The sequence below is a fragment of the Engystomops pustulosus genome, chromosome 3 (genome assembly GCF_040894005.1).
Source record: "Engystomops pustulosus chromosome 3, aEngPut4.maternal, whole genome shotgun sequence".
NCBI lineage: Eukaryota > Metazoa > Chordata > Amphibia > Anura > Leptodactylidae > Engystomops > Engystomops pustulosus.
Window position 1 is genome coordinate 76,608,002 of NC_092413.1, and position 24,802 is coordinate 76,632,803.

A 24,802-nucleotide genomic window follows, 5' to 3' on the forward strand; every position below is an offset into this window, starting at 1 on the left:
CTTGCATATTTTTTTAAGTTTTACAAAATTTCTCAAAATAAAACCTAATAAGGCAAAAAAAAAAAAAAAAAAAAAAAAATCGATCATTTTTGCATCACTGTCTTCCAAGTGGCATAAAATTTTTTATCTTTTTGTCTGTGGAGCGGATTGATGGCTTGTTTTTTTGCGGGAGATGTAGTACTTTCCATCAGTATCATTTAGGATTAGATAAGTTTTTGTACTAATGTATTGCAGGGTATGAGCTGTGTCAGCCTATGCACAGCAACAGCGTAGAACAAATGATAGAACAGGCTTCCTGTATCCATTGTTTAAGATGCTGTACATCTCACATTTTCACAGCATATTCAATTGCCTTCAGATGTCCCCAAAGGTCTGAGCATTCCTGCATGAACAATTCTCTGGAAAGTGGATTGGTCATCGTGGGCCAGTTGAATGACCACCAAGGTCTCCTGATCTGATCCCCTTAGACTCATACCTTTGGGGTAATCTGAAGGAAATTGTCTATGCTAGTGAAGGCTTCCAGTATACATTATTTCACAGTATTTCTTCTGCGGTGTTGCCATCTGTGTGTCAAGAGTGGGAGAAGAGTGTTGCACTGACAATCCAACAAAATGGGCAGCACTTTGAATACATTTTATTATTGGTCATAAACTTTTAAATAACTCATGAAAGAAGAGTTATATTAAAACCAAACACATCATTATTTCTATTGTGAAATTTTTAATAAGCTTGATTTTAAAAAAAAAAAAGTTGGATCCAAATTTTTAATAAGCTTGATTTTTGAAAAAAAAAGTTGGATCCAAAATGGCTGACAAAAATGGCTTCCATGGTCAACACCCATATTGAAATATTTCCTAACGCCCATACATTAATGTACCACAAACAGGAAGTTGAGATCACCAACCATTCTTATTTTATTTAGATGTATCCATATAAATGGCTCAGCCTGTAAATGCCCTCCAACAAAGCTGCAAACTTTCCATGTAGGTAAAGCAAATGCCTATTTTAGAGCATGTAGCCTACAACATATTTTTGGAGAACCCAAATCTCTCCCTTCTATAGAGGTTATTAAACCACAGAGTTATTAATATGTGTCACTGTGTAATGTGACTGCTGGGTTCTTTCCAGCACATCCCAGAAATCTGTAAACTCAATCAACTACCAGCATCCATCCAGTCTGCTGACACTCCTATTCCGCTCCTTATTTAACAAGCATCCACCTAGCTACATTGCTCCCCTGAATCTCCTGAAGACAGTTTCTCTTTAAAGGAAACCTACCACTTAGTATGGTAGGGGTAGGCTGTAAGTACCGAGCACCAGCTCAGGGTGAGCTGGTGCCGGTACTTACTTTCGTTAGTGTTAAAACCGCGGTATCGCGGTTTTAACACTTTTTAAACTTTAGGGCAGAAGACACTTCGGCGCTGCGTGCGCACGATCGTGCGCGCGCCTCCATAGGAAATAGCGGAGATGTTGCGCGCGCACGGTCGCGCGCAGCGCCGAAGCCCCTTCTGCCCTAAAGTTTAAAAAGTGTTAAAACCGCGATACCGCGGTTTTAACACTAACGAAAGTAAGTACCGGCACCAGCTCACCCTGAGCTGGTGCTCGGTACTTACAGCTTACCCCTGCCATACTAAGTGGTAGGTTTCCTTTAAGGATCGGGTAAGACATGCCACTGCCTGAAGAGCTAGAGTGATGAAGGGCACCAAGGAGAAGAGCAGTTAAGAAATGATCCCCTGCTCTTTACTTTAAAAGCCAGCCATGATCAACATAGAGATATGGCTGTGGAGCCCTGAGTGTGTATGGGGTCTGACTGACCTTGCACAAGAGAGAGAACCTGTCTGTTACGTTTCCTTCCCCTCTGTAGTGGATTCATGCTCTCTTAAACCCTCTGCTTTAACCCTACCTGTAGTGGATGCATCCTTTTAACCCTGCTTTAACCCATTGCCACAAAGCGACTTAATAGTATGTCGGCTTGTGTAGCAAGGTTTGTGGAGAGGGCACAAGGGCTAAGCCCTCTCCATACAGATGGGGGTGTTTGCTGGCATGTAAAAGGTGTTATTGCTGCATGTAAAGGGCATATTGCAGCAAAAGTGCCCGCAGCACGTAACAGCCGCTGGCACATGGGAGCCTCTATCTTTGCTTTGACCCACAGACAGGTCATTTCTGCAAATCTGTTATAATGTGCCAGCAGTAAATTGTAACCAAACATGTACAAAAACACCATGTTCCAGTGTCCTCTAAAAAAGTTGAAATTTACTTAAAAATTTGGAAGCCTTCCAACATCCTAATTAAAATAAATGAACATATAAAAAAAGCATAAAACAGACATATATATGAAAATATATATACCTAGTGGGGAGTATGCTCTGGTAATACCGTATGCCCCTCGGTAGATATAAAAGAACTAAATAAAAATGTGTACCATGCACTACTTTTTTTACTCAACATGTATTTTTTGCATAAAATAGCACATCACCTGTGATCTGCAGAAAAAAATTGTTAAATGAAACAACAAACATAAAACTGAACATAAAATCATATTGTTATATATAATATCAGTGGGATGTCACCATAGATAGTATTAGGTAAGTAATAGGAGATCTTGCTTTGTATTGTTATGGTATAGGAGTCAAATGGCACCTTTGGCAGAGTGCCTGGTTGCAACCTGCACCACTACTAGTGCTACATATCGTAGCATGTGAACACTAGATACAGTAGTACATAAAGAGTTGGTGTCAAATAAAACCAAATGGATAAAACTGTGCATGCACAAAACAAAAATAGTCACTGAATAACCGAGTTCCAGACCAGGATATGGGACATGTTACTACAGTTCTCCAAATCGTTGGTAGACAATATATTTCCTAATCCCTGTGCATCGGGGAGCCGCGCCGAGCATCGGAAGGTAAGTATATAATTTTTTTTTTTTTAAAGTGCTGCGGCAGGCTGTCTGTATACTACATGGGGGCCTGGCCGGCCGGCCGTCTGTGTACTACATGGGGGCCTGGCCGGCCGGCTGGCTGTGTACTACATGGGGGCCTGGCCGGCCGGCTGGCTGTGTACTACATGGGGGCCTGGCCGGCCGGCTGGCTGTGTACTACATGGGGGCCTGGCCGGCCGGCTGGCTGTGTGCTACATGGGGTCCGGCTGGCTGGCTGTGTGCTACATAGGGGCTGGCTGGCTGGCTGTATGCTACATGGGGTCTGGCTGGCTGGCTGTATGCTACATGGGGTCTGGCTGGCTGGCTGTATGCTACATGGGGTCTGGCTGGCTGGCTGTATGCTACATGGGGTCTGGCTGGCTGGCTGTATGCTACATGGGGTCTGGCTGGCTGGCTGTATGCTACATGGGGTCTGGCTGGCTGGCTGTATACTACATGGGGTCTGGCTGGCTGGCTGTATACTACATGGGGCCTGGCTGGCTGGCTGTATACTACATGGGGCCTGGCTGGCTGGCTGTATACTACATGGGGGCTGGCTGGCTGGCTGTATACTACATGGGGGCTGGCTGGCTGGCTGTATACTACATGGGGGCTGGCTGGCTGTATACTACCTCTTGGGGGTGGCTGGCTGTATACTACTAGGGCGCTATATACAGGTGGGGGGGAACTGTGACCAATGCATTTCCCACCCTCGGCTTATACTCGAGTCAATAGTTTTTCCCAGTTTTGGTGGTAAAATTAGGGGTCTTGGCTTATACTCTGGTCGGCTTATACTCGAGTATATATGGTACTTTAGGGGTCCACAGCAGATGACAGAACAGAAGGAGTGCTATTGAGCTTTTAGAGGGCAGATTTTGAGGACTTTGTTTTCAGGTGCCATTACATTGCATTACAAAAGTTCCTAAGGTGCTAGAACAGTGAAGCTCTGATATGGTAAATTCTCTGGGTTGTATAGTTTTCAAAATAGGACAATTTATAAGGTTTATATTAAGCATTTTACCACCACAGTTTTTTTTTTATAGAAAGTATTTGCATTAGCACATGTAAGTGAAAATCTTTTTCCAAAAAACCTTGCTTTGACCCCTAAATTTTTATTTTTAGAAGGGGTTAAAAATGATGCAGTTACCCAGTTTCTCTAGAATGCAGTAATATCCTTACAAACTGCAGTATCAGTGGCATGGTATGGTTCGGAAGGGAAAGCGAGTCTATTTGGGTAAGTGATAAGTCCCTTTTCCTGAACACCTAAGATAATAGGCAGTAAAATCCTCTAAAGAGTGAACCTATTTTAACCCCTTTCCGCCGCAGCCCTTATTCGTTTCCATGTACAGTGCTGTGTTATGGCTTATTTTCTGCGTAACAAATTGCACTTCACAGTGATGGTATTTAATATTCCATGCCGGTATGGTATTTAGAAATTCCAAATGCAGTGAAATTGGTAAAAAACACATTTGTATTCTAGTGGGCTTGGATTTTACAGATTTCCCTGTATGCCCCAAATGACATGTCTGCTTTATTCTATGGGTCGGTACGATTACGGGAATACCAAATTTGTATAGGTTTTATAATGTTTTCATACATAATTAAAACCTCCTGTACAAATGTTTTTGGGGGCATTTTGCCATCTTCTGGCGCTAATAACTTTTTAATACTTTGTTGTAGGGAGCGTTGAAAGGTGTAGTTTTTTCGGCTTTTGATGACATTTCCAATGTTATAATTTTTTGGACTGTACGAGCTTTTGATCACTTTATCGAATTATTTTTTTTAAATTGCAAAAAAATTGCCATTTTCGACTTTGGGCGCAATTTTCCGTTACAGGGTTAAACGCAGTGATTTATATATTGATAGATTATGGGCATTTTCAGACACGACTATACCTAATGTGTTTATGATTTTTTAAGGTTTTTTTATCAGTTCTAGGGAAAGGAGGGTGTTTTTTTACTATTTTTCATACTCCCTAGGGTACTTTAACCTTAGGTTGTCTGCACAATACTATCATATAAATGACATACTACAGTATGGCAATACATGGGGATTTTACGCATTCATTTCAATGTGCTGATAGCACATTGTAATGAATAGGATGACCCGAAGCAGCCTTGGGCCTTCAGAAGACCCGAGGCTGCCATGGCGACGCTCCCCGATGATGTCACAGGGTCATCCTTTTGAAGCCGCCGGGTGTCACCGGTAAGCCTTTGCTGCAATATGATCCGTCCGCTCCATGCACCTGCACCCGGCATGTGACGTAGTATTATGTCACATGTGGCTAAGGTGTTAATAACTAGACCCCTCAAGGATTTCAGTAAAACTTTCTTAGGGGATGCAATACCTTTTTTGGAAAAAATAAGATTTTTACTTTTTTGTTGTGTTTTATACACCAAATGGCATAGCTAACATGTTACTTATGTTATTTGGGTCAGTACAGTTACGGAAATATACCATTTACTGTATACACTCGTGTATAAGCCGTGTTTTTCAGCACAAAAAATGTGCTGAAAAACGTCTCCTCGGCTTATAAAAGAGTCATATAGGAAGTTAAAAATACTTAAAAAATAATAAACGTATATACTCACCCTCCGGTGTTCTTCTCCCGGGCGGCGCCTAGGATGATGTCAGCAGCGGTGCGTCATACTAGGCGCCGGCCGAGAGAGAGAGAGCAATGGCGCCGCCCGGCAGAAGAAAGAAGACGGGCGCGGAAGCCTGAAGACGAGCCGCGCGGACATCGGGGGAGCAGCGCTGCACATCGGGGCCAACGGAGGGTGAGTATATACGTTTATTATTTTTTTTTAATGCTGGGGCAAGCTGTATACTACTGAGGGCAGGCGTATACTACTGGGGGCAGGCTGGACTGGCTGTATACTACTGGGGGCAGGCTGGACTGGCTGTATACTACTGGGGGCAGGCTGGACTGGCTGTATACTACTGGGGGCAGGCTGGACTGGCTGTATACTACTGGGGGCAGGCTGGACTGGCTGTATACTACTGGGGGCAGGCTGGACTGGCTGTATACTACTGGGGGCAGGCTGGACTGGCTGTATACTACTGGGGGCAGGCTGGACTGGCTGTATACTACTGGGGGCAGGCTGGACTGGCTGTATACTACTGGGGGCAGGCTGGACTGGCTGTATACTATTGGGGGCTGGTTGGCTATATACTGGGCGGGTCTGTGACCAATGCATTTCCCACCCTCGGCTTATACTCGAGTCAATATATTTTCCCAGTTTTTGGTGGTAAAATTAGGGGTCTCGGCTTATACTCGAGTATATACGGTATATAGCTTTTTATGTTCTACAGCAGTGTTCCCCAACCTTTTTGCATCTGGGAATCGGCTGCATTCAAAATTTTTTACAAGGGACCGAGTCGTGTAACCCTCTTACCATGGTCCGTGGAAAATAAAATTGTGTGCCCCGCAAATAGTCCATATCTAACCCCAACCCATATAAAGTGTCATTTAGTGCAGCCCCACATTTAAAATACCCCCTTTTCTGCAGCTGCCCTTTTTGAGTATCCCCTTTAAATGTTTTAATAAGACGGCTGCTACAGAAAAGGGGACATTATAATACCCTTTTTACATAGCAAACCCCGCACACCAATGTCCTTTTGTTTTTGGGCTTTTCACCGTGAAGAAAAAAAAAAAAAAAAACGGACATACTACATATATGCAATTGTAAGCTGACCTGAGTATAAACTGAGGTAACTAATTTTATCACAAAATACTGGGAAAACTTGGCCTGGGAGTATAGGCCTAAGTTTGGAAATTAAGCAAATCATAATATTGTTTTTTTTTTTTTTTTTTTAAGGTGTTCACCATACGGGTCCAATAACGATTTTATTTTATTGTAAGGTTTGGCCATATCCAATATATGTTTTTCAGGTTTTATTGTGTTTTGGGGTCTTGCACTATATGGGGCATTTTGGGGACTTTCATTGTGAATGAAAATTTTTATTAAACTTTTTCTTACACTTTTTTCCCCCTCTGGGACTTGAACAAGTGACCATCTGATCACTTGTTCAAATTAATACACTACCTTACTGAGGGCAAATGCATAGGCTGACATAAGCATCAGGCACTCAAGGCAGGCAGCAGTGGGGTCCTTCATTGGAACCCAGGGCTGCTTTGGAGATGAACGGCACCTCCATACTCGGCGTGGGGCTGGGGAACCGCCGTGAGGAGAGGTGGGCGAGTCCTTGAGGTGCTGGGGCGTCAGAGGTTAAACAGCAGTATCGGGACGTGCAGAGGCCTCCTGCATGGATTACATGGGTTCTGTTTCTGAGCCTGTGTGACCTCCATGATTTTGGAAACTTCATGGTGGCCAAAATACAAACTCCCCATGTTGCTCCCCAACACCATGGTGGCTTAAGGGGTTAAACAACACAATATAAACTTCTGTGAAATTAAACATCACAACAAAAAAGGAAAAAAAAAAAATCAGCTGCAAATAAATCATTGGACCTTTAGGCAAAAAGGAGATCAAGTTCAACAGATTATGGATGCTTATGTGATTATTTTTTATGAATACCCAAGAATAAATAAAGCCACTGGCTCCTTAGAAGCAAGAAGATCTGATTTTAGTAAAAAAAACTTAACCATTAAAGTACATTACAAGAGTTATCAAAATAGGCAATTGGCAACCTTTGGCATTCACATTATAGATCAAATATTGAAAATATATTACTCTATAAATATTTATAGGAATACTAAAAATTGCCAATCCCAGTATTACAAGTAAAACAACTTTACAACATAAATAAATGTAAGAATGAGATAGAACAAATGACACTGAATTACTGGGGATTCTACTTCCAGGCATAGCATGCATCAAGTAACATGAAAGAATAGTCCCAAAAAAGTACAATAAAGACCAAGCGAAGACAGCACATAAACCACTACAGAAAATATGATCATAAAAGAGGAAGAATATGAAGATGGCTGAAGAGAAAAGAAAAACAGAACATACCAAATCTAGAACAGAGATTGCTGGCACAGCAGTCTGCTGCAGATATCAAAGAGGAGAGGGGAAAAAGATGCTAAGTGAAATGATAAATAACTTGTGTTTTCAAAAGTCAATTTCTCTTTTTGCCAATATTCTGTCCATGCTCCTGAGAAGCAGATTAAAAAAATGGGGTGATGTTCAACTTCTTAATAAAAAGATTAAATAAAATCAAAACATTTAAACCACCACAAAAATACACAAAATATTAAGTTTGATATTGGATTCTATTACTACCATTTTAACAATCACTATATAGGCAGATGACTAACAGATTTATACTTCTGAATTACAATTTCTGAAATCATCACAAGAACAGTTTTGTGTACAAGAAGCCAAATAAGTTAAAAAAAAAAAAATAAGCATTTTAGGCAAAATTCATCAATAATAAAGTTCTTAAATATTTCTAGAGGTTTAGCAGGATTATTTTTGTGATTTAGTCTGAGGGTTCCAAAAAGCAAGTTAACATAAGTCAATATATATTTAAATGTATATAAAAACAAAACAAAAAGCAGAATAACCTAATACACACAATCAAATATTATGACCAAAGACTCATTTATGGTATTCAAAGATAATCTTGTCTTTAGTGCAGCGAAACCAATGTGTAACGTTTCAATAGTACAGGCAGTTTGTTCTTAAGTTTCATTTGTATGCAAGTCAAAACTGTATATTTTATAATTGTCCACCCAGCCAGAATCTTTTTTTGGTCTCCGAGACAATTGGATTTTAAAAATGTTGGGTTTTCATAAGAACCAGAATTAACAATAAAACTTATTTGCAGACACCTTTTATAAATCTTACACAGCTTATCATTGTAGCCTGGGACTAAAGTACAGTAAATTACCAACATCCAGAGGTCTGTTTGTAACTAGGGGTCATCTGTAAGTCAGGTTTTCTTAAGTAGGGGACCGCCTGTATTAGTCTTTTTCAAACACTAGCCATCGCTGGCTGCAAAGAGGAAAATAGAGCTTGGCAGGGAGCTAGCTTACTCTGTGCCAAAGAAAGACGCTCATCCTTCAGCACCAAGTGTGCTTGCTCCCTGCCAAACTCCATTTGAGAAAGACCAATTCAGTACTGCCGAAACGCTTCTCACTGCAATAAAGACAAAATTATCTCATGCATACCATAAATGAGTGCTGGAATCTTTTGTTGTGATCTAGAAGAGTGTAACCCCTTTCATCAGCACAGATATCCCAAAGGAGTGGAATAAGAATATCGTTTTGCCCAATCATATATTAGAAATATATGCAGTAATTTTCACAGGTTCCTTTCAAACAGTGGATAAAAAAAAAAAACTAACGCAAAACCTTTAATGACCCTTTTTTCATGTAGCGTTTGAATAACCCCTTCATGACTGCCATATGGCTATTTATGCCATATTTATACATACCCTACATATATACGCCAAGACATTGTCCCTGACAGCAGGCCATCTCCCCTGGCGGATCAGGGATTACTCACCCCTCCAACCGTGTCGACACGTTCACTGCAATCAGATGACTAATGCAGACCGGACTATTGCAGCAAGTCAGCTGCTTTCAGCCTCTATGGCAATGTGAAAAGATAGCACTGATCTTCCTCTAGTGCCCAATAATGAAGGTGGTATGCCTTCCTGATCAGTCTGGCAGGTCCGCCCTTCTTTACTGAAGGTTTTTATAACAAGCAGTGACAACTGTACGCTGTTCAATGACACCTCGCTGATCTGTAACTGCTTACTTTTTATACTACAGGGGTTTTTTTGTGCATTCCCTGACTACTGCACATTGACCATTGAAGAGAGTTTCAGATCAGAGTCTCTCATTCATTTTTTATTGCAGGATCCTTTTTTGGTTGCAGGTTTTTTTTTTTTTCTTTCATTTTGGTAAAAGAAAACTACATTGAAATCCCAACATTTGTTGACACAATACATACACACCCCTGTCAATAAAGTTTACACACCTTTTGTATGTGTTAAAAGGTACAAAATAGATACATACATCCCCCAATTAAAATGTCACATTCATCCCATATATCCTTTTCAGCAATAGGGGGCATATGCCACCACATCTTTCCTTCATTTTCAGGTGGTGATGATCAAGTCAAAAAAGCAACAGGCACCGGTACCTCTGCTGTCTCCAGACAGAAGGTAGAGGAAAAGCTCAGTAAAGATACAGGGTCTGAGATAAAAGGGGGATAGGAAGGACACTATTTACTAGTGTGACACCTGTCCTGAAAAACCTTGTTTCTTGATGAGAGTGTCCTTCAGGATATACAATACATTTTACTGGTTTCCTCCATTGTCCATTAATTTCTGGCCACATTACCGCTTGATAATTTCCATTGGAAAGTTATGTTGTTATTTTTTAATTTTTTACTTGTTAAATTATATAGGATCAGTTGAAATCATACAAGTTAGACCTCTATCATGGTACTCTATCATTTCTGAGCCCTGTAGAATTTTATGGCTAGCAATTAGTGTCACTGTATACACTAACCAATCATTATAGTCTTGAACAGCATGTAGTTTAGAGTGTTATACCCATTTGGAACATTTGTGGGAAGTTGAAAATACTAAATAAAGATTTTATGAAGATCATTTCTGAGCTACTGCCATCTCTGTTTCTTTTACATTCAGCTGTTGCAGTTCTCTCATATATAAAAAATTCCACAAGTAGTGTAGTTTCCAGAATTAGAGTCACTCAGGGGTTTAACCCTGTTTTGGTACCTCTAGGCTCTCCAAATGCATCATGACACATGTAAAGCATTTCTTTAATAAGAACTGGTCAGAGAACCATTTTTAGTAGGTGACAGGTTCTCATAGACACCGCACTGTATTTCCTGCACATGAGTTATTATAAAATACAGTTTTGTATATATGGCAACCTGTCAAAAGCGAAAAATGGCACTTTGGTAACAGGTTCCCATTACAATTTGACCTCCTAAAGGCTTGCTGCATGTCAGCATCCTGTAACCCTTTATGCACCCATTAAAGCTTTGAAGGACTACTCCGGTGAGTGCCACACCATTCTTTTGTTTACCTGCTATAGATCTCTGCTGAGCACCCCCGGTTTCTGAATTACTGAAGCAGGTGCTAACAAATACTCTACGAGAGCTGATTCCTATTTACATTTGGAGCGGTTTATGTATAGGAGCAGTGCCAGTACTGCTCTCTCCAGACATTAAGTTCGGACTATTGATTGGACTAGAGCACGCTTCGAAACACTGGGAAATGCTCCACCTTGAGTCTTGGTGGACTCCGCAATGGAGACTAATGCAAGCACCAGCAATGCAGAAAGTGCATTTAATATGGACAGAAAGGATGCCGCTGCATTTTTGATTTATGCAACAAAAGAGATATGTGGCAAATGATTAGCACAAAGACTCTGGAACACAAAGTTTTCTCTTTAGCGGACAAAGATTAGATTTTGGACAAACCATTCCCTGGTATCTTATAAAGACAATGGCTGGGTTCCCAGAGGTCTGCGGATCTATAAAGAACCTGCACAGTACAAGGACGATCCTTGTTCATTGACAAGTTGAGAAAATTATATTTATAACACTCCACTGATTTGATGCAGCTGGTGCTAGTTAGGAATAGGAAAGAATACGAGCTAGACACCATCGGTCTACGTAAAGCTAAAATTAAGCTGAGATCTCGTCTTTCAGAGAAACAATCCCAGATGTTTTTCATAAGGTTGGAGAAAAAATTGTTACTAACCCAGATGGAAGTGAAGAATAAAAAGAGAGAAGTTCCTGCAGGACAAACAGGACTTTGACAAAGGTCATGTCTTCGATTGGCAGATGCACAATAATTCCAACAGAAACAGAGGAGGAGGGCGAAAGATTTATAAGGAGGAAATCCAACACTGACATTTGGACCACTGAGTCAGACTCCAGTCATTCAGATGAGACTGGGACTGTTGCGAAGGACAACACCCTTTGGGAGACGCACATGCTGGGGCAGGACGAGGAAGGAAACAAAGCATGAAATGGAAACAAGTCTCCTGGCTTGATATACAGGTGATTTTTGTAGTAACCAAACTGTAGTCAACCTTACTACAACCTTGACAGTGATGTATTCTCCTTATTATCTAAAGGCTTAAATTATGCTATGTCAAGTAGATTTGATGTATTGTGAAATAGACATGTTTAAAGCATCACGCAAATTGAAGTTGTAAAGGATTTTTCATGATAGACCCGCACCTAACATAGAGCGAAGGGCTGGTGAAATTCCCAGTAGCCCTCTGGGCTTTAGCCCGTCTACCACCATACATAACATTGAGCATTCTGATGTCAGGCTGTTACATTATTTACATTTTGTGCAGAACACTGAATATGTAGACACTGGTACAATTTCGATTGAGGATTTTAAGGGGGGGGGGGGGGGATTCCACTTTTTGCCCACCCTTGCCGGCCGCTCATCCTATTAAGACTTTTGTTCAGCGTGTCACTAAGAATGTCAGGGCTCTGGTATATCCAAGTGCACCGGACAATTTGTCCCCCAGTGAAAGGAGAGCCCCGAAATTTATCAAGTCACGCAGTGACTTAGTCATAAAACCGGCCGACAAGGGTGGGAATATGGTGGTTATGTCACGTGAATACTACGTATTAGGAGAAGCAGAACGTCAATTGGAAGATGACTGTATTTGCGTACGCTCGGACTGTAATCCTACTGAAAAGTATTTATCCCATTTACAGTCCCTATTAAGACGCAATGTTAAGAATGGTACCCTTTTGAAAAAAAACAGCTGAACGCCTCTTTCCTAAATGTCCCATATACCCTGTTTGGTACTTTTTCCCAAAAATACATAAGACCCTGCATAAACCGCCAAGTCATCCAATTGCAGACGATATGGGATCACTTACGGAACCAGTTTCCCAATACCTAGAATGGTTACTGTTCCCCTTGTTAGACGATATCCTGATGTATTTAAAAGATACCACTTCCTTTCTGTTGGCTATCAGGGACCTGACGCGTCAAGACAGCTTTCAACTCCCTTCCATAGATGTGGAGGGTCTGTATACCCGCATTCCCCAGGATCTTGGTAGTGGGTGCTGTCCGTTTGGTCCTGGAGAATGAGGGTAATGGCACAAGTTACATTACTTTTGTTTGTCATTGGAATTTATCCTCTCTCACAACACGTTTATGTTTGGTGAATGGTGGTATGCACAGAGGGTGGGCACGGCCCTGGGTACTCCCGTCGCCTGCACACTGGCCAATATATTTTTGGCAGTGTTTGAATCCCACTTTGTCTACTCTGTGCAACCCTTTTGCCAAGCATATACACACATACTTACGTTATGTGGAGGACATCTTTACAGTCTGGGACGGCTCACGTGACGAGTTCTTTCTATTCGTAGACTATTTGAATAACACCAATAACATGAACATTTCCGGCTAATTTTGGGGGTGACTATTTAGACTTTTGACATGTCAGAGTTAAAGCAAGTAATGGATTGCCATCTATGGAGGGATTCAGGAAACCCACAGCAACCAACTCACTTTTACATTATGACAGTTTTCACCCCATGCACGTAAAATCTAGTGTTCCATTTAGTCAGTTTCTGCAACTGAAAAGGCTTAAAAGCGATCGTACAAGATTTTATCAACAAGCCCATGAATTGGCTACACACTTTATAGAAAGTGGCTACCCGATTGCGACCATTCAAGCTGCACTTGAAAAAGCTGCTGTGGTTCCTAGACAGAATTTGCTTCCCAAACCCCAAAAAAACAGAAGAACGAAAGCGAAGTGAGATTTGCCTTCTCCTTTGATTTTAGTCCTAACGACAACGTTATCCATAAAGCTATTGGAATGTTCTCCGTCAGGAACCAAAACTGGCCGATCTTCCCACACACAGAGGACATGTCACCTTTAGACGTTGCCCCATATTAAAAACTGAGTTCGGAGTAGATACTCGATTTCTACAAGTGTGTACATTGCAACTTTTGTAAGTACAATATGCAAGCCAAAACACTACAAATAGGGGGCATTAAAGTGGAATGTTAAGGATTTCATCACTTATAGAATTACCTTCGCAGTTTATTTTCTTTTCTGTTACTGCAATAAATTTTATATTGGGAAAACAATCAGGAACATTTTTGTTAGATTTAGGGAACGGGGAATGGCTCTTAGGCTCATAGGACATATGAGGACTTGGGCTCATAGGACATATGAGGACACACCACTCCAATGATCCGATTCCACTCTGCTTCGCTGGTATTGAAAGGGTGGATAAGTACCCTGGAAGTGGCGATCTCCAGAGGGATCTACTGCGCCGAAGCCAAGTGGATTCTAAAATGTGATGCACTGTGGGTTTTGGGTTTCAACAATTGTAAGGATCTTAGCATCTTCCTTTGAGCTTTCCCACTCTCTTTGTCTAGCAATATATTTGTATCTTATTAATATGTCGCTCCATTGTCGTTGCTTAACCATAAAACAACAATGTGTATTCCCTATTGCTTTCAATTGTAAAAAAAAGTAATCAATTGTGAAGGCATCATAACATGGTTATTGTGTCTTTATTCTGTGTACACAGGTCTATGATTGCAAAAATAGTTGTTATGTATCTATGACAACCTTCTGGAGCCTGCGCTTAAAGGGGTATTCCCATTTCAGCAAATTAATGTTATTGTATGTATTATAAAAAGTTATACAACTTTCCAATATACTTTTCCAATATACTTTATCGCAATTTTCTAGATCTCTGCTTGCTGTCATGCTATAGAAAGCCTCTGTGTTTACTTCCAGTGGACAGAAATCTGACCATGGTCACACAGGTGTACAGTTCATTATATCACACAGCTCTGATTACTCTCTGTGATATAACAAGCTGTGCACCTGTGTAAACACGGTCAAATTTCTGTCCACTGGAAGTAAACATAGAAGCTTTCTATAGCATGACAGCAAGCAGAGATCTAGAAAACCGTGTGAAATTGATACAGAAAGTATATGGGAAAATTGTATAACCTTTATAATAGCTGCGTAGCTGCGCGCCCTCGTCCGCCATGATGGCGTTCTGCGCATGCACAGAACGCAGACCGACGGCTGAGCAGTCCCAGCTCCGAGGCCGGAGCTACTGCGCCGCACGCAACAGGGTAGGAGGAGTAATGTGGCTACTGGGGCGTGGAGTAGCCGCGCTGTGTAGCCTCGTGCCGGCTACTCCACGCCCCAGTAGCCGCATAACGAAATTTACATATTAGGTTAATAAAGTGTACCACCTACCACCCGATCTACCTTTATAGGTAGATTCGTGGTGGTAGGTTCTCTTTAATTTGCTGAAATGGATAAACCACTTTGACATCACCTGGAGCATGCGTGATTTAGAGGCTAGAAAAAGTGAATTAGTCTCACCGGTAATTCTGTTTCCATAAGTCCACCATGACGGCACCTGGAGGTTGCACCTTGACCTTTGGTAGGGACAGGAAGTTGCGAAAGATATAAGGCCCCTCCTCTGCCGCTGTTCCCCAGTGTCTTCCAAATAACCACCGGGGTTCCAGTAGAGAGCTAGAAGATATTAGCCAGACATCATTAATAACACAGGGCAGGGTAAATATAGCCGTCATGGTGGACTTATGGAAACAGAATTACCGGTGAGACTAATTCACTTTTTCCATTACGTCCCCCATGACGGCACCTGGAGACTTACCAGATAAATAGATTAGGGAGGGACCACAGCCTGGAGAACTTTCCGTCCAAAACTCAAATCATGGCTAGAAGGTAGATCCAGGCGGTAATGTTTTGGGAATGTCGATGTACTTGACCACGTAGCTGCCTTGCAGATCTGGGAGATGGATGCTCCCCGTTTCTCTGCCCAGGAAGTAGCCATAGCTCTGGTAGAGTGGGCTGTTATGTTTTTTGAGAGACTCACATCTTGTAGCTGGTAGGATTTAGAGATGGTTTGTTTTATCCACCTAGCAATGGTGGAACTTGATGATTTCTCTCCTTTATTTTTTCCCCCAAACTGAATAAAGAGGTTTCTGCACTTTCTGAAAGATTTGGTTCTGTCTAGATAGATTATGACAGCTCTTCTGACATCAAGGGTATGCCAGAGTGCTTCCTTCTCATTCTTTGGGTTGTTACAGAAAGATGGTAAAACGATTTCCTGACTTCTATGGAAGTCTGAGACTACTTTTGGGAGGAAAGACGTATCTAATTTTAGTACTATCTTGTCTTCCGAGATGATCAGGAAGGGTTCCTTGGAGGATAGGGCCTGCAGTTCTCCAATTCTCCTGGCGGATGTTATGGCCACAAGGAAGGAGGTTTTGAGAGATAGGTCTTTCAGGCTGCATTCCGAGAGTGGTTCGAACGGAGGCTTCATAAGGGAGTCTAGGACTAGTGATAAGTTCCATTTTGGTATCTCTGATCGGATTGTAGGTCGCAGTCTTAAGACTGCTTTCATGAACATCTTCACCCACTTGTGCTCTGCTAATGGGAAGTCAAAACAGGCGCTTAAGGCCGAAATTTGGACCTTAAGGGTGTTAGGTCTTAATCCTTTAGAAAACCCATCCTGTAAAAAATCCAGAATTTTAATGATATCCGGTTTGCCCGGAATCGGGGAAAGGTCCCCGCACCAGGATATATACTTTTTCCAGATCTTGTAGTATATTTTGTTGGTGATTGGTTTCCTGCTTGCTATTAGGGTCTGTATGACCTGGTGAGAAATTCCCTTAGCTAGGAGCAATTCCCTTTCAGGAGCCAGGCCGCTAGGTTCAGAAACTTCGGGTCTGGGTAAAGAAGAGGGCCCTGGTGTAGCAGGTCCCTTCTGTAGGGAAGGAAGATGGGTCCTGAGATTGCTAGTTTCAAGAGAAGTGGGAACCAAGGTTTCTTCGGCCAGAATGGTGCTACTAGGATCACTGTTGTCCGACTCGATAGAATTTTTTGTAAGGTTCTGGAGATTAGGGGAAATGGAGGAAAAGCATATGCTAGATTTGTCCCCCATGATTGGCTTAGGGCATCCAGTCCCATAGGGTTGTCCTTGGGTGAGATGGAAAAAAATACCTCTGTTTGAGTATTCTTTTTTGAGGCAAACAGATCTACCAATGGAGAGCCCCATTTCTGGGTTAGAGAAATAAAAACTTCCCTGTTCAGGGACCATTCGTGTGGGTCCATCTTTTCTCTGCTCAAGAAGTCCGCTGACTGATTCTCTGACCCTTTTAGGAATACCGCTGTTAAGGAATCTAGGTGATTTTCTGCCCAGGAGAAGATCTTCTTGGTGACCTCCATCAGGTCCGAGGATCTTGTGCCCCCTTGACGACGTAGATAGGCCACAGTGGTCACATTGTCTGAGAGGATCCTGATATTCTTTACCTGGGTTTTGGGAAGCCTTTTTAGTGTTTCCCATACTGCCGATAATTCCCTTAGGTTTGAGGATTGTCTTCTCATCCAAGGGGACCATGACCCCTGAAGGTAACGGTCTGGAAGAACAGCTCCCCATCCTGAGGAACTGGCGTCTGTTTGGATGATCAGGACTGGAGTTGGATTCCATGGTATTCCCTTTTCTAGATGCTGTTGGTATTTCCACCAGTTTAGAGAATTTTTGACTTCCAGGGGAATGACCTTCTTGAAGTCTAAATGATCCAGGTTCTTGTCCCAAATTTTTAGTGTCCACGCCTGTAGTGTTCTTACATGGAACTGGCTCCATGATACACAGTTTATGCAAGCTGTTAAGTGACCTAGCAGTCTCATGGCTGAACGGACGCTGCATGATTTTTTCCTCTGGAATTTGTCTATGAAGGAGGTAAGGGATTCTCTCTTGTCTTGTGGAAGAAAAGAAGTTTGGCGTCTGGAATCTAACATTACTCCTAAAAATCTTGTCATGATAGTAGGCGTCCTTTAGGTCGATAGTGCACATTTGTGCGCCTGGAGGAATTAGTGGGGTGGCTGTCCTTACTGATTCCATCTTGAAATATTTGTATTTTATGTTCTTGTTTAGCCGCCTGAGGTTTATAATAAGTCGAAGGGTCCCATTTGGCTTTTTCACAAGAAATAAGGGGGAGTAGAAGCCCTTCTTTTCTTCTTCTTTGGGAACTGTAACAATTACCTTCATTGTTAACAATTCTTGAAGATTCTTCCATAGCTGTATTGTCATTCTCCGAGATGTTAGGTTGGAGACAAGAAATTTTTGTTGTGGAGGGGAGCTGAATTCTATCTGGTAACCTGATTTGATGATACTCAGGATCCACTTGTTTGATGTGATCGTTTCCCATCTGTGGAAAAAGAAAAGAAGACGCCCCCCTACCTGGTAGTCACTGTTTTTTTGATTGATGTGGAAGGTTGGAGAATAGATATCCTCGGCCTCTTCCACCTTTGTTGAAGGACCAGCGGCCCTGTTTTCCTCTGCCTCTGGAGTCTTTAGAATCCTTGGGATTCCGAAAGGAATAGTTTTTCTGGGGTTTCTTAATTTCCGGAAAACCTTTCTTTTTATCAGAGGCTTTTTCCAGAAGAGTATCCAGTTCAGCGCCGAACATGAAGTCTCCTGTGAATGGGATGTTGCAGAGCTTTGTCTTGGATTTTACATCCCCTCCCCACTGTCTAAGCCAAATAGCCCTACGGACTGAATTAGATAGAGCCCCTTCTTTTGCTGACAGTCTGATGTTTTCAGCTGAAGCATCAGCAAGAAAGCCTGTCGCTGAACGCAGCAGCGGTATTGTTTGTAGAAGGAGATCCTTGTCCGCATCTGTTTTAAGGTGGTCTTCCAATTCTCCTAACCAAAAGAACAGAGTTCTTGCTACCGAGGTAGCAGCTATGTTAGACTTGAGGCCGAGCATGGAAGATTCCCAAACTCTACGGAGTAGGGCATCAGCCTTTCTGTCCATGGGGTCTCTTAGTTGGGAAGAGTCCTCAAATGGCAGGTCCGTTTTTTTCACCACCTTAGACACTTGGATGTCTACCTTGGGGGGGCTGTCCCAGGTTTCTGTCTCTTTGGGGTCAAAGAGTAACCTGTTCCTGAACTCTTTAGTGATGTTTGCCCGCCCCTCAGGATTCTTCCATTCCTCCTGGACAATATCTTTTAGGGTCTGATTTATGGGGAAAACCCTTTTCCTTTTGGATTTTAACCCTCCAAACAATTCGTCTTGGATGGATTTTGGCTCTACCACCTCTTCTACGTTAAGCGTATTACGTACAGCTTTAAGGAGGTTATCCAGTTCCTCATTAGAAAAAAGGTATTTTGAGGTTCCTTTATCCTCGGACACCGAGGAGACATCATCAAGCGAGTCCTTCCAAGAATAGGTAGGAGCCGCAGAGTATTTATCATAGTCCGAATCAGTGTCCTGGGATCTAAGTTTTTTAGGAGCTGGCTCTTGATATAAATCCGGATCCTGGACCAGTTCAGGTTCGGGATTTGGCTCAGGGCCCAGTCCCGGTATCGGTCGGTTTAAATTGGTAAACATCATAAGAGAGGATTGGAATTCCTCCCGCATGGCCGCTTTAAGCTCATTTAACATTGATTCCTTTTCCTGTTGTAGGGCCCTGGCTAGGCATTCAGAGCATAGTGATTTTGGATACAAATCTGATAATCTTATGTTACAGGAAAGACATCTTTTTGATTTAGTAACACATTTCCCTTTTTTGGGGTCCTTGTCTTTCTTCTCCTTGTCCTTAGGTCTAGAAGAGTCGTCCTAGGACAAGGAGACAGACTATATTAGAATCTAAACAATAATGCACACCAAATTTTTATCCCTTTTAAGTAAAGTTTTTTGGTTGTACTCACGGTACCCGGGACAATGGGGGAAGAACCAAGGTCGTCCGCCATAGTAAAGGATATTTTCCACAGCTTCAGTAGTGAACTCGTTGGTGGTATAGAGGCTGACACAAAGCAGGAAGCACTTTTAAACTTCCCGCCACCTTCTAAGCCAATCAGATGGCTTCTTTAAGAGTCACGTGACCCAACCCGGAAGTCGGGCGCACTGCGCATGCGCGAATCGGCCGGCGATACACGGCCGTCGCGCAGTACGCACCGGCGTACAGGAGGCAGTAGCTGTGGGAGGTAGCGCCCGGAAGCCGGGGGGCACCTCATCCAGGGTCCGGAGACCCATGCTCCCCTCGGCTTCAGCTCCAGGCCGCAGGAGGAGGGGAGCCAGGACGCGTCCCGCAAGACGTCCAGCCAGGAAGGGAGGTACAGCCCCCGCTCGCGGCCCGTCCTGGGGGGGTTTCTAATTTCATTCCTCCCCCCCCCCCCCCCCAAGGGGAGAGACGAGGTCTCGCAACCCTGACCCTTGGTAGGGACAGGAATACACTGGGGAACAGCGGCAGAGGAGGGGCCTTATATCTTTCGCAACTTCCTGTCCCTACCAAAGGTCAAGGTGCAACCTCCAGGTGCCGTCATGGGGGACGTAATGGAAAAAGCGCTTTGCAGAGTGAAACGGCCCATAAACCCTTGTTTATATAAATGAGGTATCACCGTAATCATAGTGAACTATAGAATAAAGATAATATAGTATTTTTAGTGAACGATGTACAACCCCCAAAATATACGAAAAGTAAACCAAAATCGACAATTTTCTTTTCACCCATACATTCAATAGTTAATAAAATCTCATCAATAAGCTAATGACCCACTAAAATGAAGTATTTGTAAAGTGCATCTCATGTCGCAAAAAATAAGCCCTTATATGTCCAAATTGACAAAAAAATAAAGATTGTATAGCCAATAAAAAGTGACAATGCAAAATCTGCTCTGAATGGCGCAGCTTCCCTTCGATGCCCTGGCGTGTGCCCATACAGCAGGTTACCACCACATATGGGGTATTGTTATACGCGGGAGGGATTGGGTATCAAATTTTGTGGAGCGTTTTGGTATTTTATCCACTGAGAATTTGTACATTTGTTGAAAAACACATTCATTTTGCCAAAAAAATTTTACTTTCAAAATTGCATCTGATTTTGTTTTAACCCCTGTAAAACAATTAAAGGGTTAACAAACTTCATAAAAGTTGTTTTACGTACGTTGAGGGGTGTAGTTTCTATAATGGGGTAATTTATGGGGTTTTACTGTTATTTAGGTCTCTCAAAGTGACTTGAAACTTGAGCATGTCCCTCAATAGCAGGATTTTGCGGTTTTTATGAAAATATGAAAAATCGCACCTAACGTTCAAAGCCCCATAAAATCCTACAAAAATAAGAGTATGCATAAAAAACCATGTCCATATAAATTAGACATTTAGTGAATGTTAGTTATTACGTTTTTTTGCGGTTAAGACTATGTATTGAAAAAGTAGAACATTTTGAAGTTCGAAAATCAAGAATTTTTCCAAATTTTCCCCAAATATCTGATTTTCTCATAAATAAATGCAAAACATACCACCAAACTTTTTCAACTAACATGAAGTACAAAGTGTCACAAGAAAACAATTTTAAAATCACTTGGATATGGTAAAGCGTTCAGAAGTTATAACCACTTGTAGTGACACAGGGCAGATTTGAAAAAATGGGCTGTGTCAGGTAGGTGAAAAGTGGCTTCAGCGTTAAGGGGTTAAAAGAACTGAAACAAAACAGGGAATCATTTATAAAGTTAACTGAGTTAATTTGAAAATGTTATAAAATATATATCGTATATACTCGAGTATAAGCCGACCCGAGTATAAGCCGAGACCCCTAATTTTACCACCAAAAACTGGGAAAAACTACTGACTCGAGTATAAGCCGAGGGTGGGAATACAGCAAGCCCCTAGTACTACACAGCAAGCCCCTAGTACTACACAGCAAGCCCCTAGTACTACACAGCAAGCCCCTAGTACTACACAGCAAGCCCCTAGTACTACACAGCAAGCCCCTAGTACTACACAGCAAGCCCCTAGTACTACACAGCAAGCCCCTAGTACTACACAGCAAGCCCCTAGTACTACACAGCAAGCCCCTAGTACTATACAGCCTGCCCCTAGTACTATACAGCCTGCCCCTAGTACTATACAGCAGCCTGCCCCCACAGCCCTTAAAAAATAAACTTAAATACTCACCCTCCGATGTCCCCGATGTCAGCGCGTCTCGTCTTCTTTCTTCTCCGCGGCTCTTCTTCTTTCTTCTGGCATGGACGCGGCCATGTTTTCTTCTAGCATGCGCGGCCGCTGCTGACGTCATAGTATGCGCGGCCACAAAGAAAACATGGCCGCGTCCATGCCGGAAGAAAGAAGAGCCGCGGAGAAGAAAGAAGACGGAACACGCCGACATCGGTAAGTCGCGCCGACATCGGGGAGCCACGCTGACATCAGGGGGTGAGTATTTAAGTTTATTTTTTTTAAGTGGTAATTTTTTTTTGTAGTAGACTCATGTATAAGCCGAGGGGACGTTTTTCAGCATATTTTTTGTGCTGAAAAACTCGGCTTATACACGAGTATATACGGTACCATAATTACAAAAAATTGCCATTTTCGACTTTGTGCAAATTTATAAAACTAAAAAAAAAAAAAAAAAGTCCTTTAAGGGAACGTCACCATATTTTTCACAAATACAGATAATGACAGAGCGCAGTTATCTAAATACCACCATATAAATAGTTTCCCCTCATATATCCATAAGATCAACTTTATGTTATCTTACCTGGAATGAGATGGGAGTGTCATGTTTGATTGGCCCCTCCCATCTACTCCTCCCCATACCATATGCCTCCTCACCATTCAGCACATTAGGTTATTTGACCAGTGATGTCATCTAAAGTCCTTTGCAAAGTAACATTTGCAAAAGCTACTCAATGTATGTACCTGATAACATGAAATCAAAGCCTGTCTTCATGGTCTTCACCTCCTCTCCAAGCCTCCATGAAGCCCTGCTTTGATTTGTCATCAGATACATCGGGTAGATTTTGCTAATGTTAGGTAAAAGGACCTTAGACTACATCACCCTGGTCTCATCACATGAAGTGCTCAATGATGTAAAAAACTCTCCCATTGTTTCAAGAAGGCAAGGTGTAAAACATTTGAAACGGTATTTCATACCCCCTAATAATATGTAAACATAGCTGTAAATGTCTGTAGATGAATATTGGCTGACTGTCCCTCAGAAAACACTCAGGAACAATTATGCAAGCTAAATTTAATATGCAGGACTCCATCATTGGATTTCCCTTTAGGGAGTTTCATATAAGTTTAAAAAAAAAAACTATTTTCTGCCACTGCAGTAATGAAAAGGAACGTACAATACAATAAAATATAAAAACTTGCACCATCAAAGCCTTTTCATGCCTAGTCATTAAGGGGTTAAACGGGACTCATCAGCTCTCCCAGTCAGAATTGTTCAGACTAAAATGAAAACCTAGGTATTATTTCTTTAAAATAGCGACATTGTGCAGTGTCTCTAGAGGTCCTCATAGAAGCTTTCATAAGAGGAACAATGATAGTTTTGTTCTCAGACACTTCAGATACTTTTTCATAGGAGTGCTGCTTCGCTACTACCGGTATATTTTGAACTTTTGATGCGTCTGGATCAGCCGCATTTGAAGACTTTAGCCCTGACTGAACAAGTGCTGCTCCAATTTTCTTGCTTTTTTTCCACATAACTAATGAACAGATGTGATACTTGACTGGTTAAGGACCGGGCCCTTTCCTGTTTTTTTCATTAACATTTTTCACTCCCCACCTTCAAAAATCTAACTTCTGGCGCTAATAACTTTTTCATACTTTGTTTTTACGTAACTGTGGGTGGTGTCATTTTCTGAGACTTTTGATGACCTTTTCAATTATATCATTTTTAGGACTGTACAACCTTTTGAGCACTTTTTATAGTTTTAAATATATTTTTAAAATGGCAAAAAAAAGTGCTATTTTCCTGTTATGGGGTTAAAAGCAGTGAAAAAACGTTATTGTATTTTGCATTTTTGGGCGAGTCGATACCTAATGTGTTTTTGATTTTTACGGTTTATTTATTTTTATATCTGTTCTAGGGACAGACTTGGCCGTTTTTAGTTTTTTCACTTCCATTTTTCACTCCCCACCTTCAAAACCATAACTTTTTTATTTTTTCACATAAAGAGCTGTGTGATCATTTATTTTTTGCGTAACAAATTGCACTTCAAAATGACGGTATTTAATATTCCATGCCGTGTAATGGGAAGCGGGGAAAAAATTCTTTTGGGCTTGGATTTTACAGCTTTCACTGTGCGCCCCAAAAGACATGTCTACTTTATTCTTTGAGTTGTTGTGATTACGGGGATACCAAATTTGTATAGGTTTTCTAATGTTTTCATACATTTACAAAAATTAAAACCTCCTTTACAAATCTTTTTTTTTTTTTAATTTTGCCATCTTCTGGCGCCAATAACTTTTTCATACTTTGGTGTATGTATGTACGGAGCTGTGGGTGGTGTCATTTTTTGAGACTTTTGACGGTGTTTTCATTGCTAGAATTTTTAGGACTGTGCGATCTTTTGATCACTTTTTATTGATTTTTTTTAATTTCGTTTCAAAATGGCAAAAAAGTGCCATTTTCGACTTTGGCCGCGACAAGACGGTGACGCCCACGCACCATTGCCGGGTGTTACCCATAAGCCTTTGCTGCAATATGCAGCAAAGACTTACCGGCTATGGAGAGGGCTCGGCCCGCGAGCCCTCTCCATGAAGGGGGACCCGGCTTGGGGCGGACTAGTACAGCGCAAGTCGGGAAGGGATTAATTATAATTTTTTTTAACTTTTTATTTTTTTAATTTTTATTATTTAAAAATAGTAACCCTAGGTTGTCTGATCGATTCCATCATATACTGCCATACTACAGTATGGCAGTATATGGGGATTTTCCTCCTCATTCATTACAATGTGCTACTGCAGCAATATGCAATAAAGACTTACCGGTTATAGAGAGCTCAGCCCGTGAGCCCTATCCATGCATCGGGACCCAAACCCCGCCGTGAACCAATTAAATGGCATCTACCACCAGGATAAAGGACTGTATGCAAATGAGCC

The 24,802-nt window shown here is 41.8% G+C and overlaps 1 protein-coding gene across 19 annotated transcripts in view; it reads right to left on the reverse strand.

Annotated features, from left to right (window-relative positions):
* AFDN (afadin, adherens junction formation factor) overlaps nucleotides 1-24,802 on the reverse strand; it is a 251,176-nt gene that overhangs the window by 28,819 nt on the left and 197,555 nt on the right. For 10 of the 19 annotated variants that reach the window (XM_072141135.1, XM_072141136.1, XM_072141134.1 and 7 more), the window contains one exon: nucleotides 7,897-7,932. The exons of the other annotated variants lie outside the window; for them this stretch is intronic. In XM_072141135.1, the coding sequence (XP_071997236.1) occupies nucleotides 7,897-7,932 (36 nt within the window). The remainder of the gene's footprint in view (nucleotides 1-7,896; nucleotides 7,933-24,802) is intronic. 19 annotated transcript variants of the gene reach the window in all.